This window comes from Sciurus vulgaris (assembly GCF_902686455.1).
Source record: "Sciurus vulgaris genome assembly, chromosome: 10".
Lineage (NCBI taxonomy): Eukaryota > Metazoa > Chordata > Mammalia > Rodentia > Sciuridae > Sciurus > Sciurus vulgaris.
In genome coordinates this window covers 73,854,329-73,876,489 of record NC_136470.1, presented here as the reverse complement: position 1 = coordinate 73,876,489, position 22,161 = coordinate 73,854,329, and the positions used below count along the sequence as shown (strand labels likewise).

At 33.6% G+C, this 22,161-nt stretch overlaps 1 protein-coding gene across 1 annotated transcript in view; it reads left to right on the top strand.

Annotated features, from left to right (window-relative positions):
- The window catches only part of CCDC14 (coiled-coil domain containing 14), a gene marked incomplete at its 5' end in the record, with an annotated part of 67,027 nt that overhangs the window by 11,866 nt on the left and 33,000 nt on the right, over positions 1-22,161 (top strand). Inside the window, 4 exons of the mRNA XM_079155295.1 lie at positions 14,969-15,205; positions 15,318-15,412; positions 16,299-16,815; positions 18,740-18,881. Of these exons, the coding sequence (XP_079011421.1) occupies positions 14,969-15,205; positions 15,318-15,412; positions 16,299-16,815; positions 18,740-18,881 (991 nt within the window). The remainder of the gene's footprint in view (positions 1-14,968; positions 15,206-15,317; positions 15,413-16,298; positions 16,816-18,739; positions 18,882-22,161) is intronic.

Genomic DNA, 22,161 nt, shown 5'->3' with positions numbered 1-22,161 from the left:
AGGGTTTTTTTTTTATGTTAAGTTTTTTGAGTTCTTTGTATATCCTGGAGATTAATGCTTTATCTGAGGTGCAGGTGGCAAAGATTTTTCTCCCATTCTGTAGACTCTTTTTTCATGTACTTGTTTGTTTCCTTTGCTATAAAGAAGTTTTCTAGTTTGATACTATCTCATTTATTGACTCTTGATTTTACTTCTTGTGCTTTAGGAATCTTGTTAAGGAAGTCTGGTCCTAAGCTAACATGATGAAGATTTGGACCTACTGTTTCTTCTATTAGGCACCGGGTCTGTTCTAGTACCTAAGTCTTTGATCCACTTTGGGTTGATTTTTGTGCAAGGTGAGAGATAGAGGTTTAATTTCATCTTACTACATATGGATTTCCAGTTTTCCAGCACTATTTGTTGAATAGACTATCTTTTCTCCAGTGTATGTTTTTTGGTTCCTTTGGTGTCTAGTATGAGATAACCATACTTATGTGGGTTTGTCTCTGTGTCTTCTCTTCTGTACCATTGGACTACATATCTATTTTGGTGTTGATATCATGCAATTTTTGTTACTTTTGGTTACTATTGCTCTGTAGTATAATTTAAGGTCTGGTATTGTAATGTCTCCTTCTTTACTCTTCTTGCTAAGGATTGCTTTGGTTATTCTGGATGTTTCATTTTTCCAAATTAATTTCATGATTGCTTTTTCTAGTTCTATGAAGAATGTCATTGGAATTTTAATAGGAATTGCATTAAATCTGTATAACAGTTTTGGTAGTATGGTCATTTTGACAGTATTAGTTCTGCCTATCCAGGAGCATGGTAAATCTTTCCATCTTCTAAGGTCTTCTTCAGTTTCTTTCTTTAGTGTTCTGTAGTTTTCATTGTAGTGCTGTTTCACCTCTTTTGTAAGATTGCTTACCAAATATTTTATTTTTTTTGAGGCTATTGTGAATAGGATAGTTTTCCTAATTTCTCTTTCAGTTGCTTCATTGTTGGTGTATAGGAACACAGTTAATTTATGAGTGTTAATTTTATATGCTGCAACTTTGCTGAAATCGTTTTTGAGTTCTAGAAGTTTTCTGATGGAATTTTTGCATCTTTTTTGGAGGGGGTGCGTGCTGGGTATTGAACTCAGGGGCACTTGACCCCTGAGCCACATCCCTAACTCTATTTTGTATTTTTATTTAGAGACAGGGTCTCACTGAGTTGCTTAGTGCCTTGCTCTTTGCTGAGTCTGGCTTTGAACTCTTGATCCTCCTCTTCAGCCTCCCAAGCTTCTGGGATTACAGGCTTGCTCCTCAGTGCTATTTTTTGCATCTTCTAAATATAAAATCATGTGTTCAGCAAATAGGGATAGTTAGAGCTCTTCTTTTCCTATTTTTATCCCTTTACTTTCTTTCTTTTGCCTAATTGCTCTTGTTAGAGTTTCAGGGACTATGTTGAATAGAAGTGGTGAAAGGGGGCATTCTTGTTTTGTTCTAGTTTTCAGAGGGAATGCTTTTAATTTTTATTTATTTAGAATGATGTTGGCCTTGGGTTTAACATGTAACTTTTACAATGTTGAAATATGTTACTACTATCCCTAGTTTTTCTAGCGTTTTGAACATAAATGAATGCTAGCTATATTTTGTTGAGTGCTTTTTCTGCATCTATTGAGATAATCATGTGATTCTTGTCTATAAGTCTATTAATGTGATGAATTACATTTATTGATATCTGTATGTTGGACCAGCCTTGCATCCCTAGTATGCACCCACTTGATCTTGTTGTACTTTTAATATGTTTTTGTATGTGATTTGCCAGTATTTTATTAAGAATTTTTGTATCTGTATTCATCAGGGATATTAGTCTGATGTTTTCTTTCCTTGATGTGTCTTTATCTAATTGTGGTATCAGGTGATAGTAGCTTCATAAAATGAATTTAGAAGGGTTCCCACCTTTTCCATTTCATGGAATAATTTGAGGAGGATTGGTGTTAGTTCTTCTTTGAAGGTCTGGTAGAACTTGACTGAGACTCCATCTGGTCCTGGGCTTTCCTTTGTTGGTAGGTTTTTGATGTCATCTTCAATTTTGTTGCTTGAAATTGATATGTTTAAATCTTCTGTGCCCTCCTGATTCAATTTGGGTTTGTCATATGTCTCTAGAAATATTTACAATTGTTGATGTCTTCAAGATTTTCTATTTTATTAGAGTATAGATTTTCAAAATAGTTTCTGATTATTGTTTTTATTTCAGTTGCGTCTGTCGTGATATTTCCTTTTTCAGCATGAATGTTAGTAATTTGAGTTTTCTCTCTTTTTGCTAGCTTGGCTAAGGGTTTATCAATTTTATTTATTTTTTTCAAAAACCAACTTTTTGTTTCATTGATTTTTTGGAAATTTTTAAAAATTTCATTGATTTTTGGCTCTGATTTTAATTATTTCCTGTCTTCTGCTTTTGGTGTTTATTTGTACTTCTTATTCTATGACTTCGAGCTGTAATGTTAGGTTATTTGTTGACTTTATTCTTTTAATGAATGAGTTCAATGCAATGAACTTTCCTCTTTGAACTGCCTTCATAGTGTCCCAGAGATTTTGCTATGTTGTATTGCTATTTTTATTTACCTTTAAGTATTTTTTGTTTCATCCCTGGTTTCTTCTGCTATCCATTGGTCATTCAATAGCATATTATTTAATCTCCAGTTGTTAGAGTAGCTTTTATTTTTTATTTTATCATTAATTTCTAATTTCATTCCATTATTACCTGATAGAATACAAGGTATTGTCCCTATTTTTTGTATTTGCTAGGAGTTGCTTTATGGCCTATGATATGGTCTGTTTTTTTTAAATAAAATTTGTTTTAGTTGTTGATGGACCTTTATTGAATTAATTAATTTATATGTTGTACTGAGAATTGAATCCAGTGCCTCACACATGCTAGGCAAGTGCTCCTTCACTGAGCCACAATTCCAGCCCAGATATAGTCTATTTTAAAGAAGAATCCATGTGCTGCTGAGACTAAAGTGTATTCAGTCATTGATGAATGAAATAGTCTATATATGTCTATTTAAGTTTAAATTTATTTAAGTTTAAATTATTAATTGTATTTCTTTGATTCTGTACATTCTTTATTTAATTTTCATTTGAAGGATCTATCCAGTGGTGAGAGAGGTGTATTAAAGTCACCCAGTATTTTTGTGTTGTATCTGTTTCATTCTTGAAATTGAGAATGGTTTGTTTGGTGTATGTAGATGCTCCATTGTTTGCGGCATAAATATTTACGATTGTTATGTCTTGTTATGTATAATTTCCAAAGAGGTATGAAATGCCCTTCTTTGTCCCTTTTGATTAACTTTGGTTTGAGGATGTAAACCCCTACTTGTTTACAAGATCCATGTGAATGATATGTTTTTTCCTATCCTTTTACCTTCAGTTTGTGGATATCTTTGCCTATAAGGTGAGTCTCTTGGAGACAGCATATTGCGGGGTCTTGTTTTTTCATTTACTCTGTCAGTCTATGTCTTTTGATTGATGAGTTTAGGCCATTACAGTCATTATTATTATTGATAAATGGTATTTATTCCTGGTTTTTAATTTGAATTAGTTTCTCCTTTGATTCACTATTCTTCTAGTATAATTCCTCCCTTTGCTGATTTTCACTTTTATTTTTCATTTCTTCTTCATGAAATACATATTGAGTATGTTTTGTAGTACATGCTTTCTAGTTATGAATTCTTTTAACTTTTGTTTATCATGGAAGGTTTTTCTATCATTGTCAGTTCTGGAGCTTAATTTTGCTGGGTATAGTATTCTTGGCTGGCATCCATTTTCTTTCAGAGCTTGGTGTATATTATTTCCCAGCTTTGAGGATATGGGTTGAGAAATCAGCTGAGATCTGGATGAGTATCCCTCTAAATATGACATGTCATTTTTCTCTTGACAGCTTTTAAAATTCTATCCTTATTCTGTATGTTAGGCATTTTCATAATAATGTGTCTTGGTGTAGGTCTGTTGTAATTTTGTATATTTGGGATCCTGTGAGCCTCTGTATTTGATTTTCCATTTCATTCTCTTAAGTTTGGGAAATTTTCTAATATTATTTCATTGAAAATATTGAACATTCCTTTGGTTTGTATCTCTAGGCCTTCATCTATTCCAATAAATCTTAAATGTGGTCTTTTCAGGGTAACCCATATTTCTTGAAAGTTCTGTTTCATGGTCTTTTAACATCTCTTCTCCATGGTCAACTTTATTTTCAAGATTATATATTTTGTCTTCATTGTCTAAAACTCTGTCTTCCAAGTAGTCTAGTCTGTTGGTGATGCTTTCCATTAAATTTTTACTTTGGTTTATTAATTCCTTCATTTTGAGGATTTCCGCTGATTTTTTTTTTTTTTTTTTTTTTTTTAGAATCTGTATCTCTTTATTGAAGTGATCTTTCACTTTCTGAATTTTCTCTCTGATTTCATTCCTTACATTGTCCTTTACCTAGCAGACCAGTTTAACTATGTACATTCTAAACTCCTTCTCTGACATTTCTTCCACTGTGGTGTTAATGGATTCTGTTATTGAAGTATCTTTATTTGTTTGGGACAGTTTTTTTCCTTGCTTTTTCATGTTATTTGTGTGTCAACCCATCAAACAGTATGGATCTTAGGTAGTAGAATTTCTACTCTGTGGACTCATAGTGTCCCTGAAGGTTTTCAGTACCTTGCCATTTAGGGGGAGGTGAATAGTAACAACCAATGCAAACAGTATATACCATTAAACCAAACAGTTCCTGCTATGACATCTACAATGTTAATTGTGACAATAAACAAATGATATGCGCAAATATTGTCTACTGTGAAAATGGTAAGTTTGCAAAAGGATTTACAATTTCGAATGTTGGACAGGAAGAGAACAGAAGTGATATAGGATGTGATGATTATGAGGGAGGAGGAGAGAAGATAGAAGTAACAAAATTAAAGGAAGAGTGAAAGAATAATAGAGATTGGCTGTTAGCAGAAACAAAGAGAGAATCAAGGGAAACAGATAAGTGAGACAAAAAATATAAAAAGAAAATTTTTAAAATGAGATTAAAAGAATACAAAACAAAACTGAAATATACTAATCAAACATCCTAGTCCTCAAATTACTGATCCATGAAAAATAACTGGCTTCAAAAATGCTAGAAATGAAAAAAAAAAAAACTGAATATGTATAAATGTCCCTGAACCATTAAGGTCACAAACACTGAAAAGAAGAAGAAAATAAAGATCTTAATAAAAAGATAAAGAATTGTTTCCATTGGAGTGCAAACAATTCTCAGCTTCCCTTCTCAGCAGTGTTAGGTTGAATGATCTGGAGTGTCATTCTTTTTTTTTTTATTTTTTATTTTTTTTTATTTTTAAAAATACTATTTTATTTAAACTCATGTATGAAAAAAGACTATACTATCATGTTTATATACATACTGATATTGGAAACAATTTAGTAACAAATCACACTTAAATTTTATAAGATACACAAACATTAAAACACTCATTGGTTATAGAAAGCAAAGTAGGAAAAAACACTAAAAGCTATAATTTTTCTTTTCATTAAAGAGCAGCACCCTCTGAGAAGAATGAAATCAATTAGTAATATTCATCTACACTGTGAAATAATATATCCAAATGAATGTTAGTGATTGTACTGATTTTATTACTTTTACTAAGCCATTTTGTCTTCCTCACACTCAATGCAAAGAAATAAAACACAATATAAAGAAAAATATGTCATTATTATTCACAATAAAAAGGGTCTGCTGCATTCTTGCAGGCCTGGGAGTATTGTACAATAGGGAGCACATAATGGCTCAAGTGGATCAATGTACCATTTTGATTCTGATCCACTGAACAGAATCTCATTTATATCTGGTGACTGGACTAACTCCATGGGAGCTGTGATAGACTGAACCATTTCTGTGGTATCCCAAGATCTCACTAAATAAGGAAAGACCTTATGCAAGTAAATATAACAATTGATCTGTCTATACATTATAGCCTCTTTCTTTAGTATAAGGTGGGGGAAAAGGGGTCTTTTTGAGTACATAGATAAAAGTATTATTGTGTTCTAAAGATTGCTGGATTGATATTGTGTTGTTACAATGAAGACTAGATACTCATCAGAAGCCACTGTCACATTAAGAAACTTCCAGGAAGCATCTGGAGTGTCATTCTTGCTCTACCCTCAGGGTGGGATTGCTGGAGTGGGAAGAGGTAATCCAGTAGGTGGAACTCTTATAGGAAGACTCCAGGCTTTTCACTGGATGCCAGTTGGTCTGGAGATTTTAAATCAGTGCACCTCCAGGGCCCTGCAATTGCTTTTTCTTGCTGGAAGACTGTACCCCAGGGCTCTCCCCTGGGTTCCACTTGTGTAGTAGAGGAACTGATTCTTAGTCCACTCTGTCACCAGCAAACCCTTGTCTTGTGGTCTCATGTTCAGTCTCCAGATTTTCCAGCTCCTGCCTTTTTGAATTCCCAGCCAGGCTGGTTTCACCCAGCTGGTCCTATAAGCAGCTGGTCTGGATGGGGAGGGGAAGAGGGAGAGCTGGGTGGGTTGTCAAAACCAGTATTCCCCTGTGTAAACCCACGTTTGATTTTCTCCTGGTCACTTAGACACACTGTTTATAGTCATGCAGTGTGGGTTTGCCAGGCCTGTATTTCAGACCAAACTTGAGTTAGCCAGAAAACAGGTCCCCCAGCTGCCAGCCCCTGGGCCATGGCTGCTAAATGGTTCCTTTGTCCTCCGCACAAGCAAGGAGAGATGTGGTTATCCCCTGCACAAGGATATTGTGCAGAATGCCTATCAGTTTAGTCAGGTAGTGTCTTTGATCTCTGAATTCTTCATATCCAGGTATGCCTCAGGCCTCCTAAAAATGCGGGTTCCATTAATTCCCTTATCCCCAATTGCTCTGGCTGGTACTTCTGGCCATGGCAGTGGTGCTGGAGATTTCTTATTTTATTATATCCAACCTACTGGATCCCCAGTCTGCTTTGAATGTCCAGTATCAAATAACAGTAAAATTCCCTCCCCACTTTTTTTTACCCACCTTGCCGAGATGCTGCCTATCTGCTTTCTTGGTGTCACGCCACACAGCAGCCAGAAAAGTGACCTTCTCTATTCCCCCTCTTGAAATTCCCTATTCATGTGTTTTCTGTGACTGGTTTTGTGTTTCAATTGTAGACTTGAATTGTGACAGAGACCGTCTGGCCAACTAACCTAATATATTTACTATCTGACCTTTTAAGAAAAAGTGTGCTCAACCCGAGTCTTATCTCTTTGTGCAGAAGCCCTTTGATGCATGCCCAGTGGAAAAATAAAGAACTGGTAATACCTGTTCTTTCAGTCTCCAGGGCATCCTTCCTCAAGAAATTCTCACTTGTTTCTATGTGATTGACAGGTGGGGTATCATGGTAGCAACTTGTTGGATCCTGACTTCTGTCAGTTAGAATTCTAACAAGAAACAGATGGCAATACTCAATGTAATTTGAGGAGGGTTTCATTATAAAGAAATGAATCAGACAGTGAAAACCATAAGAGGTTATGCTGCCTAGTGCTAGCAGCAGTAGCAGTAGCAGAACTGTCATTAACTCTAGGCCTTAAAGAATTAAGAGAAACAAAAGGTTACTGGACCCAGAAGGAGATATTACTTTATAGAGTAGAGTACCTTGAAAAGAACAGTTACAAAGCTAGCTCAAGATGACCTCATCAAAGGAGAACAGGAAGAAGCACTCTGACTTTATGCTTCTTCCTTTCCTGGATATGCCAACTAATTGGATTGAATCCAACTGAAGCCCTCTTAATGTGTATCAGGTCTGAAATTTGATTTTTATTCTCACAAGCTGATAAATTAGTTTTATTGTGTCATGAATCCTGACAGGACACAAGACTCCTGGGTTAGAGACAAAGGACTCTTATAGTGCAGCAAGCAGTGTGTGCATGAGCATATTTGTGTTAGCTCTTCCTAACATCTTATTCCTACGGGGGTGATGTGGAAGCAGATACATGCCACACATGCTTTGAGTTAAAGTAGCAACTAAGGAACATGGAGCTTGAGAAATCTGTCACTATGATAATAAACAGTAAGCAAGTCTGTCCAGAGGGATATATTACCTCACCTTCAAGGTTGCTGACTACAAACGCAACCCTGAGAAATAGCCTAGGTAAAGATCTTAGGTCAAAAAGCCTTGCTTTCTCAGCCTTGCTTTTCTCACAGGAAGATGTGTAGGAGCAAGAGAGACCCATGAAGAATTGTCTCTTAACAGCATAATCCATATAGATCAGCAGGGTAGAGACCAGTAGAGGATGGATTTGGAGTGGCAGAGGAAAGATAACTGGCATTTTGGACTCCTAGCACTAAATTCTTATTTGGCTTAGAGTCAAAACAGCAGTTCTAGCCTATGATCAGTACACAGTATTCTAATTGTCCTTCCCCACCATACTTTCATCTTCAGAAGGAAGGACCTACTTCCATAGGACAATCTTCTTTAGGTTTGCAGTATTAGAAATTCGTTTTCACTGATTTATTTACTCCTAAATTCAACTCATTAGAAGAGAATTCTCTATTTTGTTCTTTAGTTTACCAACCTGTAATGCTATCTAGAAAGGAACTTCTTTTGTATTTTAAGTGTATGTGTGGTAAGAGTAGGGTCAGCGATATTAAAAAACTCGTACTTCTTCTCTTTTCCCAAGTGAGATAATCATAAACAGAATTTTAAGGAATCTATTTCAGGATGTTAACTAGTATCTATCATTTTAATTTTAACATACTCCATCTTGCTCTTTTTTGTTAACTGTCTTCTGGGGCACAGCCTTATGTACTTTCTGTCTGGGACCTACTTGATCTTTGAATGTTTGTGGAGTCAAGTAAACCCATTTGATGCATTCTGGGAAAAGAGGCAGAGAGGCAGTTTGAGAAATGTATTGAGCTTACACGAAGTGCTTATGACATTTAAAAATATATTTTTTCTCTTGAGATAGGACCTTGTCGTATTGCCAGGCTGGTCTTGACAACAAGATCCTCTGTCTCAACCTCCCAATTAGCTGGGACTAAAGACCTCTGTACCACTGCACCTGGCCAAAAAAATTTCATTTAAATAAGCAACTTTTTAGATTTGATAACTGTTGAATGCTTTCATGATTCTTCTTTCAGTAACATACAGATGCTTTTTGACCAATGGTGGTGGTACATTTCCCATAAATCCAGTGTAAATTAAAAATACTATAACTTAAAAAAAAATGCCTAGCCTACTGAACATGATAGCTTAGCAGCACAATTCCCTGAAAAATGTATTTAACCTCATGATTTCATGGCTGCCTGGGAGCTGCACCTGGTTTGGTGCTGTTGCCTAGCATCACAAGATAATATGGTACAACCCAGAAAAAATTAACATTCACAATCTGAAGTATAGTTTCTACTGAATGCATATTGCTTTATACCATTATACGATAAAAAATAAAATCGTAAGTTGAATCATCATAAGCTGGGGACCATCTGTTCTCTCTGAGAAATAAACCACACAGGCAGAATCTTTTGAGCAGTGATTGCCCTATCAAGGCCAGATGTTCTTATGTATTTCAAATTAGGTATCCAGTTGCTTGATGTCCTGTATTTGGGTGGCAAGACCGACTTGCCTGTCAGACAGTGCTTACATATCCAAGCAAAGGGCACCACTTGTACAACACCTAGAATTCATGGACTGAATAAATGTGAATGCCTCCCTTTCATGAATTCTAATCATTAACTGACACTGAGTAAACATTGTCATCCTGATCTGTTAGGTAGTTTTCTTGGAGAAGGTACTTTGGTGTCATTAAGAAGAGCAAGAACTTATACTTCATTTGTATTTGTATATTAACAAATCCATTTTATTGCTTTGTTTTTAAGATTAAATTGTATAGTAATATTATACAAATGTAATATTTCTTTTATATCCATTTGTGGTTTCCGATTTGTCTTGGATTTTTTGCTTTAAGACTTTATGCCATAAGTACAAATATTCACTATTATCAGTAGAGTTTCATACAAACTGAGTTTTTAAAGGAGCAAAATAAGTTATTTTATTCAAAGACTTTGATTTTTAAGAAATATGTTTGGAGTTAAAATTTTATGTTGGATGATGACATCTGCTGGCAGAGGCATAATATGTACATAGCTCAGTTTGATGAGAGCCTGTGAAACTACCCCTTGAAAAAAAGATGAATAAGAGCCATTACATTTCAAAGTTAAAATATTATAGAGAGTACTCTTCCATTTAATTTATTATAAAATTTTATTTCCAATAAGTAATAATACTTGCTTTACAGGGATTTATTAACCAGCTTTTTTGTAACTTATCTGTCCGGCTAGTGAAGATAACAAGTACTACTTTTGGTTTTAATTATCTCATGTTCAGTGGTATATTATTATCAGATAGCAATATTTATGAATATGAAGTATTTACTTATGTTAGGAGTTTGCAGCTATCTGATGACATAACATTTTCTGAATTTTTACTGTATACTGTACATTGACTTTAAGAACCAGGCAAAATATTACTTCTCATACATAGTGTTAAACTTTTTTATCACCATTTTTCTAATGAGGAAGAAGAGCTCAAGAGAGGCTAAGTAATTTGCTCAAGGTTATTTAGTAAGTGAACTTTTTAAATGGACATAAGCACTCATTTCTGTTAGGTTTATACAGGAGAGTAGAATCGTTGTGTCCTAGATTATATGTATGTTTGTTTGGCTTTGATAGGTACTACCACAGGCTATGTATTTTTCTCAATTTATTTTGTACCCTGATAATCTGTGGTCTACCAGAACATTCTCATTTCTGCTAATGTTGTTTAGTGAACATAGTGGAAGGCATCTTATTAGACAGGGAAGTAGAATTCAGTACTTTATATCAAACTGTTGAGTAGTGCTATATAGAAAACTTTTTTATTTTTTAGTTTATTAATACCAGGTTTCTGCTTTGTATGATTTTTTGGTCCCTTTCCTGTACTAATCTTCCTTTGATTTTCATGAGATTCTCCCTTCTTTTCCTTTTTCTTCTCTAGCTTACATACATGAGAGAAAACATACGACCCTTGATCTTCTGAGTTTGACTTATTTTGTTTGACATAATGGTATCTAGTTCCATCCATTTTACTGCAAGTGACATAATTTCATTTTTCTTTATGACTGAATAAAACTCTGATTGGGTATATACCACATTTTCCTTATCATTATCCATTGATGGATACCTAAGCTGATTCCATAGTTTGACTGTTGTGAATTGTAATGCTGTAAACATGAATACACATGTGTCACTGTAGTATGATGGCTTTTAATTATGATAAATATTTATCCTAACATAAATACTGAGGAGTGATATAGCTGGGTCATAGAATGGTTCCATGTCTAATGTTTTGGGGAAACCTCATTCTGGTTTCCATAGTGGTTGTACTAATTTATAATCCCACCAACAGTGTAAAAGTTTTCCTTTTTCTCCACATCCTCTCCAGGATTTATTATTATTTCTATTCTTGATGACTGCCATTCTGACTGGTGTAAGAGATAATCTCAGTATAGTTTTTATTTGCACTTTCCTAAATTGCTAATGATCTTGAACATATTTTCATATATTGATGACCATTTTTTATCTTCTTTTGAGAAGTATCTAATTCATATGCCTATTTATTAATTGGGTTATTTGATTTTTTTGGTGCAAAAGTTTTTTGGGTTCTTTACATATTCTAGATATTAATCCACTGTCAAAAGTGTAGCTAGCAAAGATTTTCTACCATTCTGCAGGTTTTCTCTTCACATTTCTAATTGTTTCCTTTACTGTGCAGAAGCTTTTTAATTTGATGCCCTCCCATTTATTAACTCTTGGCATTATATTCTGAGTTTTAGGGGTTCTATTGAGACAGTCATTGCCTGTGCCTGTATACTGGAGTGTTGACCCTGCTTTTTCTTCTAGGAGTTGCATAGTTTCTGTTATAATTTCTAAGTCTTTCATCCATTTTGAGTTAATTTTTGTGCAGGGTGAGAGATAAGGGTAGTTTAATTCTTCTATGTTGGGATAACCAGTTTTTCTAGCACCATTTGTTTAAAAGGCTGTCTTTTCTCATGCTTGTTTTTGGCATTTTTGTCAAGGATCAGATAACTGTATCTGTGTAATTTTGTTCCTGTATCTTCTATTGTACCATTGTACATTGTACCATTGTATTGGTCTCTATTTTTATGTCAGTGCCATGCAGTTTTTGTTACTAGAACTCTGTAATATAATTTGAAGTTAAGCATTGTGATACCTTCAGCATTGCTTTTTTGGTTTAGAATTACTTTGGCTATTCTGGGTCTTTTATTCTTCCAAATGAGTTTTACAACTGTTTTTCTAGTTCTGTAAAGAATGTCTTTGGTATTTTGATGGGGACTGCGTTGAATATGTGTATTTTTTTTTTTTTTTTGGTAATATGGCCATTTTAACAATATTATTTCTGCCTGTCCATGAGTATTGAATGTCTTTCCGTTTTCTGAGTTCTTCAATTTTTTAAAAAATATTTTTAGTTGTAGATGTACCCAGTACCTTTATTTTATTTATTTATTTGTGCTGAAGATCAAACCCAGTGCCTCACATATGCCAGGCAAGCACTCCACCACTGAGCTACAACCCCAGCCCCTTCTTCAATTTCTTTAATTTTCAATAATTTTCATTGCAGAGGTCTTTCACCTCCTTGGTTAGATTTGTTCCTAAATATTTTTTTTTCTTTGAGGTTGTTGTAAATGGAATTGTTTTCCTGATTTCTTTCTCAGATTCATTATTGATGTATAGAAAGCTAATTGATTTTTGTGTGTTGATTTTGTAACTGTTTCTTTACCAAATTTATTAACTCCAATGGTCTTTTAGTGGAGATTTTTTATTTTCTAAGTATAGGACCACATCATTTACAAACAGATAATTTCACTTCTTTCCTTCCTATTTTTATCCCTCTTATTTCCTTCTCTTGCCTAATTGCTCTGGCTAGAATTTCTAGCACTTTATTAAATAGGAGTGGTAAAAGCAAACATCCTTGTCTTGTTCAGGTTTTAAAGGAAATGCTTTCAGTTTTTCCCCAATTACTATGAGTTTGACTTTGTTATTTCATATATAGCCTGTATGATGTTGAGGTAGGTTCTTTATCTCCCTACTTTCTTCAGTGTTTTCATTATAATGGGTGCTAAATTTTGTTGAAGGCATTATCTGCATCTATTGAGATGATTGTATGATTTTTGTCCTTATTTCTATTTATGTGTTGGATTACCTTTATTGATTTGTGTATATTAAACCATCCTTGCATTCCTGGAACAAAACCAACTTGCACCTGGTGTACCAACTTCTTAATATGTTGTTGAACATGGTTTGCTAGTATGTTATTAAGAATTTTTGCATCTAAGTTTATCAGGGATATTGGTTTATAGTTTTCCTTCCTTGATGTGTCCTTAACTGGTTTTGTTATGAGTGTAATGCTGGCTTCATAGAATATATTTGGTAGTGTTCAATCCTATTCTATTTCATGGAATAATTTGAGAAGTATTGACATTGTTCTTCTTTAAAGGTTTGTTTGGTAGAATTCAGCTGAGAATGAATCCATCTGGTCTTGTGGTTTTCTTTGTTGGAAAGTTTTTATTACTGCTTCTATCTCATTACAAGTTATTGTTCTGTTTAGGTTTTCCATTTCCTCTTGATTCAGTTTTGTAGATAGTATTTGTTTAGAAATGTATCCGTTTCTTCTAGGTTTTCCAATTTATTGGAGTTTAAGTTTTCAAAATAATCCCTAGTGATCCTCTGGATATCTGTGATGTCTGTGGTGATTTCTCTTTTTTTCATCTCTAAATTTTATTAATTTGGATTTTCTTCCTTTTTCTTGCACTTAGTTTGACTAAGGGCTTATCAACTTGTTTTTTTCTCAGAATCAACTCTTCATCTCATTGATCTTTTCTATTTTTTGTTTTTAAGTTCTCAATTTCATTCATTTTGGCTCTGATCTTCATTATTTCCTTCTTTCTACTGGTTTTGGAATTAGTTTGTTCTTTTTCAAGGGCCTTGAGATTCATTATTAGGTTGTTTATTTGGAATCTTTTTGATTTTCTTATGTAGGCACTCATAAATTTTTCTCTTAAAACTGCCTTCATAGTGTCCTAGAGATTCTATATTGTATCACTATTCTTTGAGTCTAAGAATTTTTAAATTTATCCCCTGATTTCTTTTATCACCCATTCATCATTTGAAACTGTTGTACAATTTCCGTGTGTTTATATATTTTCTGTAGGATTTTTGTCATGTTGATTTCTAATTTCCATTTTGATCTGATAAGATATAAGGAATTATATCTTTTTTTTGTATTTGCTTAAGAGTTGTTTTGTGGCTTATAAGTTCATTTTGCTCATTGATCTCAAAACTCTAATTTTTTTTTTTAACTCTTAAAGCATCAGGGTTATTATATTCTGTCTTTTCTTTTCGATTTCCTCCTGAGAACATAAACTGGACTACGAGTCAGGTGAAGGATTTTTGTTGGATTTTAGGAGAATACAATACCCTTAAGACAGATATTATAATTGAAGGAGAGGTTTTTCAAAGAGCATTTAATGGGGTTTATTAAATAATTAGCATAGGGCTGGGATTGTAGCTTGGTGGTAGAGCATTTGCCTAGCATGTGTGAGGCACTGCGTTTGATCCCCAGTACTACGTAAAACTAAATAAGCAAAATAAAGGTATTGTGTCCTTCTACAACTAAAAATATTTTAAAAATAATTAGCATAAATAATTTTTCAATGGAAAAACTTACTTAATTCACTACTTTCAAAAATAATTTGGGCAATTTTTCTTTAGGAAGTAGTAGTGGTAAAGCCCTTTTGTAAAAATGTGTAATGAATTGAATTACTTTTGAAAGTTTTTTTTTCCCCTCAGATCTTACGGTAAATGTTTTTGAGGAATCATATTACAAGAACTTTTTTTCCTTCTTTCACCTTAGTATCTTCAAATAATAAAAACCAGATACTTAATGAAGCTTCCACTGGAAGTGAAAGAGACACATCAAACATAGCACAAGATTGGTCATTACAAGATCATTATAGAATGTATTCACCAATAATATACCAAGCCCTCTGTGAGCATGTGCAGACTCAGATGTCAATGATGAGTAACTTGGCTTCAAAGAATGGCTCTAATGGAATTCCTGTTGTACCTTGCCATACTGAGTCTGGTTCTGGTTAGTATGAATGATGTTTTTTAAAGACTGGATATAAACTGTGATTAAATTGTTTCATTATTATATAAGCAATGTGAGCTATGAATGACTTTTCCCTGCTCCTACCTTTTAGAATCTCAGGCAACATCACATTCTAGTTATGGCTGTTGTACCTCCACTCCAGTCTGGTCACCTCAGAGGCTGCCCTGCCCTCCAGTGGTTCATTCCGTGGGTACAATTTCTAAATTACACAAGTGATAGTTTGCTTATAGAAATTGGCATCTTAGGAGTGAATATTGAATTTTATTAATTCTTAATGTATGTAATGCATGTAAAAAACAATTATTTTTTCAAGTTATTTTTTATTAAAAAGGTTTGACCTATTTTTTTTTTAAGAATAATAGGGAGAGAGAAGGGAAGAAATCAGTGGAAAAAAGAAATCAACCATACCTATCAACCAACCTAGCACAGCTGAAATAGTGCTTTCCGGTCATTTAATTATCTTTGTAGGTTTCATTTTGTTTGTTAAGCTTGCTTTCTTTCTAAAATAAGAATTATAATTAAATTTTATACAGTTTCGAATATGCTTTTTCAATTAATTTTATTATAAACATGTTTCTCTATTAACATTTCTTTTCTGAATAAGTAGTTAATGCTGTATTTTGTGGATATACTATAGTCCAACTAAATAGGTATTTAAGTCATAACCAGTGTTTTCACTACTGTAACATTTCTTTAAGTATATTTTTACCAAGACTTTTTGTATGCTTGAGCTTATTTTCTTATAATGCATTTTCCCGATGTGCAAATGTTTGTTTTGATCTAAAAGTGGACAAATTTTTGCTGCCTCTAAAGCATGTAAACAGTCTATTTTAGTCATTATCTTATAGTGTTCCCATATTGCAAAATGATCTAATTAAGCTTTAAAAAAACTAGAATCTTTATCATGCACTGGAGAAATCCAGCTTACTTTTAAGCTGAAAATAACAGAAGTCAGTTTTAAATGTTCAAAAGTTATTTTCTAACATTTTTCTTTTGAGTTTGTTATAATTAATGCCTCTACTAAGTGAATGCTCACATTTTTGATGGCTTTTTTTTTTCTTGCTTGCTTCAGGAAGTTCAAACTGATGGTGATAACCAATTGGCATCGCAAGGTAAAATAATCTCTGTGAATTATCCTGATGTTCCAAGGAATTCATTTAATCCCAGTCCTGGAGTTCCAGGTGGCTTGCCCCAAACTGACAAGGCGGCTATTCCAACATTTCAGCAGCCAAGTCTTGCTAATTGGATTCTGCCACAACAAGGAGTTCCTAAGGAAGCAGACCTACTAAAGTGTTTTCCAACACATATGTCTCTGTTTCAATCTCATGAAAAAGAAACTCTCTCGGACAGTCAGACACACCGAAGCCCCACTCAATCACAGCCAGCTTTCTTGGCCACTAATGAAGAAAGATGTGCCAGAGAACAAATTGGAGAGGCCACAAATGAAGGAAAGTATTTAAACATACATGTGCAAGATACAAAAACAGTCAAGGATGTACAGAAGGCAAAAAATGTGAACCAGACTGCTGACAAAGTTAGAACTATAAAATATTTGTTGAGAGAACTCAAGGCCCTGGTAGCAGAACAAGGTAGATGAGTACTTTCTTCATATTACATACTTATTACTAGTTCTATTTTCTGTAATATGGTATTATGCTAAATAGCTGTGTCATATTGTCTAGCTATAATTCAAATTTATAATAATTTCCTTGGAGTTTGTGGTGTTTTTCATGGAACTATATCTTGAGCTAATAAGGAAATTTCTGTGGTATTCTTTCTTATGAATTTGAAGTATGTTGGGGAATATCATGCATTCAGTGTTTTGTTTGCAAGTGTGTATTCATTCCATTTGATCCAAATGGACCCCAAAAAAGATTCAGTTAAAGAGAATTTGTAGAGATAAAATTACAGTGGTTAGAAGATTCCTTAAAATGATTAACTCCCTAGAATAGATTACTTAATTTAATTCCTATTTTAAAAAGATAAAGCCAAGTGTGGTGGTGCACTCCTGTAATCCCAGTAACTCAGGAGACTGAGGCAGGAGGATCCAGAGTTCAAAGCCAGCCTCAGCAACTTAGCAAGCTTGGCACTTAGCAACTCAGCAAGACCCTGTCTCTAAATAAAATACAAAAAAGGACTGGGGATGTGGCTCAGTAGTTAAGCACCTCTAGGTTCAATTCCTGGTACAAAAAAAAAATAAAAAAGAAAAAGACAGAGATTTCCTTAATAACCATTATTTTGTTCTTCAAATTGCACTTTGAAAAGTAACGCAAACCTTTTATGCTCTTTTCAGTTTGGTTTTAGGATATTTCTCTTAAGTCAAGAAAAATGTCTTTGAGCCAGGTTGTATTTAATATGTTTTCACACAGACATGTATATATCTATTCTGAAATAAAGCATTGCTTTGAATGAATTACAAATTTATCATCATGAAAAACACAGTAATTGATTATAGAAGTACTGACTGAATATGTAACATTTGCCGACAGACATACATAAGCATAAAATACTATAGGAATAGCACCATTAAGCCACAGATTTAGCAAATTAAAATTGCTGTTTTCAGATTGTTACTATTTTCCTAACCCAATAATCATCATTAATAATAATAACAATATTACTTACCACTCTACACTTACTGTGTACCCTGCAGTATGCTATATTTTCTATGAATTACCTCATTTAATCTTCACAGCAACCCTATGAATTACTATCATTTCACCATTTTACAGATGAGGATATTGAGGCTTGGAGAACGGTATCTCATTTACTCTTCTAAACTACCCAGTGTGGTATTGTTATTTCCATTTAACCATGAAGAGATCCAGGCTTCAAGAGTTCAGTAATTTAGATGCTGGTCAAAGGATATAAAATTTCAGATAGGATACTATCATTTCAACCTCTTTTTATATTGGTTAATAGGTAATTTTAAATATTTCCAGTCCACAGAAAATTTGAGAATGAAGGGACAAAGATAAAAGGACAAAAGAGCTTATCTCTACTTTGTACCTGTATCTTTTTGCTACTTCTTAAAATATATACTATGCACAGTTAATAACCAAAATGATAGAATGTGGCTGGTTATATTAAATCTACTTTATAAAATCAAATGATGAAACGTAGTAAACCATCCCTCAATATTTTGCCAAATGAATCACCCAAAATAAATTGTTTTTTATACCAGGATCAAAGGTTGAATTGTTAATGTTTGTATTGTAATCAATTATAGGAAACCTTATGGTATGAACTAGGAAATATGTGTAAACTACTTTCCTACTTGACTCAAATGAAAAGAAGCACTAATATAAGCCATTGATTTAAGATTAGAATTGTTTTAAGTAAGCAGGAAAGAGGAAAAATGGGATTTGTATAATCATAAGTAATTGAATTGAAATGTATTTATAGCCAAGTGTGAGCATACCTATAAAGATTTTCTTTTTTAGTAATATGTATCAAGTTTTGTCCGAAATCAGTTTAAAATATTGATTTTATTCATTTTTTTGTCTTTTATAGAGGATTCAGAAATTCAGAGATTGATAACAGAAGTAGAAGCATGTATATGTGGGCTTCCAGCAGTAAGTGGAAACACAAATATTCAAGTTGAAATAGCACTGGCCATGCAACCACTGAGAAGTGAAAATGCTCAGTTACGAAGGTAAGAATTGCTCTTTGAATATTTCTGTGTGTAGGTAAAGATGTTCCATAGTCAGAACAAAGTTGTGTAATGAGAAATCTAGAACCTCATAAGGAAAATTGATTTGCTGTCTTACTGTATTCTGCTCTTTTTCCAAAGATTTCTAGGATTCTTTAACTATACTTTAATTATTTCTGCCCACTACTACCTATTTTCTCCTACCTGTTTTTGTTACCTCTCAACTGGTTTAGTATATAGACAAGAGAATTATTCTACAGTAACACATGTCTAAATTTCAGTGGCATAGCACAGCAAACGTATTTCTCCCTGACTCCAAGACAACATGAGTCACAGGAAGCTCTTTTTCATCTTTTGACTCAGGATCTAGGTTCCTTTTACCTCATGAAACCACTGTGTCAGTGTGCATTTTCTAGGAAGAAGAGAACATGGATATAGCCGTGGATCATTCTTACATGCCATGAGTCACTTAATATTTTGTAGGCTAAAACAAGATACATGACCCTTCCTAACATAAATGTTTGAGGCAGATAATTTTTCCATTCTTCCATATTCCTGAAAGGAGAACCTGATATGAGTGAGTATATAACCCTACCACATTTAAACATAGGGAAAAAAAGCTCATTTAAATTCTTAGATTTATTTTTATTTTTGGACATATTAACATTTTTGAATAATTGTTTAAGAAAGATGTAAATCAGGGGTCTAATCTCAAAATGTAAAAGCAATCACCCATATATTAATATCTTAACTTGGAATCTTTTGGTGATCACCACCAAGGCCAACACTCCAGTGTCTGTCTATTAATATACTTCACAGTGAATTAGAGTACATTTACTTGCAGGTGCTTCTGGAACACTGTAATGTGAATGTGTCCTGAGTGTTGTAGTTGCATGAGCTATAATCATTGTATAAGATGGGACTTGCAGGGACCTGCATGATTTTTCAAGAAACTGAAAAGCAAACAAATAGGATTTCTATATAATAGACTCACTAGATTTAAATTCTAATACTGCCTTCAGTCCCAACATAAGAGATCCTATAACAATATTAATTTTTCAAAACCAAGACCAAATAATAATGGTAATGAACAGCAGCTACATTATTGAATGTATTATGCCAGGCTCTTGTCCTTCCTATGTGTCATCTCTTTAAATTCTCAAAATAGCTCTATGAAGTAGGTATTATTATTCTCACTTATTCATGAGGAAACTAAGGCACAGGGTATGTAATTGTTCAAGGTCACATAGCTGAGAAATGGTGAAATCGAGACTCTAAACTAAGTCAATTAGGTTTTAGAGACAGGAATTCTAACATTGATTTATATACTGTCTCCACTAGAAAATATAGATTAATTTATATTATCACTGTTCAGGTGTATTATGTGAAACAAAAGAGTAATACTATAAGCCATTCAAAATAAACATGCATATTAGTTAAAGGAATGATAAAGTATTATTTTCTTAAGTATACTAGAATTTAGTCTTAGAATATTATGTATTTTAACATTGTCACCATGGAAATATCAGTGGTTCTTATTTATTTCTGTTCCTTAGAACTTTTTGTAAATTAACTAATTTTCTAATTTTCTAATTTATAGTCCACTCAAGGAAATGATGCTTATTATTTTATTGGCTGCCAATTATTTTTAATTTTTTAAAATGGTATTAACCTAATTGATGACTGAGCTAATTCTTTAGACTTGATACTAGAACTTTTTAGGCTTTCTGTCTTTAAATGGCAATGAGTATATAGCATATTCTTGTCACTGTTGTTCACTTGACCTTTTAAAAGGTGAAATTACTGAAAAATGAAGAATTGGTCAGATATACTCCTTTTAGCAGAATGTAAGATCAAAAAAACTTATGTTTAGACATTTTGGAAACTACATGGTTTTTTTTTTAGTCCAAAGTGACTCCTCCATTCCCCACCCTCTTTATCAAAGTGTTTTGCCATCTTCTGACTTAAAAAAAAAAAAAAAAAAAGAGCATTGTTTCTATGACATCTTGGCATCTTTGACATTTTGAACTGGACAGTTTTTATGTGAGACATTTAACACAGTTGTCCAATTTTTATCTTTCCTGGTTCCCACCCACACAATGTCTGTAGTGCCCTTTTATTTTGACCACTAAAACCCTGGCTCATTCCCAGATATCCTGGGTGGCGATTGGGGATAGGGTATTACTTCTTGTTAAGTGCCATCAAACTAGGAAATACCTTAATACTTATAAGGTAACTTAGATTTCATGACCACTTTCTGATTGTAAACTCAAATAAAAGACTAGTAGGCCCACACAGAACAAAAAAATGATTGGGAGTAAATGGGAGGAGTAAAGGATGGCATTAAAATTTTCTAATTTGACAGATGGTAACAATTCCTCCATATGGGAGCTGGTAGAGGAAGAATAGATTTGTTTGGTTTTTTAAAAAATCTCACTTTTTTTTTTTTTTAATTTAAAAAAGGTAATGGGAGATTCCATGAGTTAAGATTTAGACATACTGAATGTGTCATTTAGACCATCTGGAGATATGTGCAAGTCTGGAGCACAGTAACAAGATCTAGTAGTGAAATGTAGATTTGGAAGTAATTCACTGAACACTTTTTTACTAAGCTTTTACTATGGATCTAGCACTGTTATAGATACTGGAGACAATAGTGATTAAAAGGATGTGATTTGTTATCAGCATATAAATGATAGATTCCCCAAGAAGTCATAGAATGAGAACATAGCAAAGAATGAATTGCTAGGTGATAATAGCTTGGACTGGAAGAACAGAAGAGGAACCTGTGAAAAAGGGCTGAGAAGGAGTAACAAGGGAAGTAGTGGGAAAGCTAAGAGTAATGTCACAAAAGCCAGGAGAAGGAAAAAAGTTATAGGAGAGATTTGTATATAACATTCAAAGTAAATTGACAACAAGGGCAAAGGTTGGCCAAGAATAAACATCACAAGATGAATCCTCCAAAGAAAGCCCAGGAAAACTTGAAACAATCTCCTATAGTAGGATCTCTCAAGAAAACTAAAGATAGTAGGATCTCTCCTAGAGGGAGAAAGAGAGAAAGGAGAGGAAAAGTGAGTTAGGTGAGTCCAGAAAAATAAAAGAGGAAAAAAATTATAAAAGTGAAAATCCCTAGTGGGGGCCCAAAATAACAATAAACAAACAAGCTTAAAGTTAGGGATATTTAATATGAAGACTGAATTGTTGTATTAGTTTTTGGGTATTATATTTTTTTGCCCCAAGTCTTTCTTCTTTAACTGCCACTAAATTCATCATCAAGTTTTTT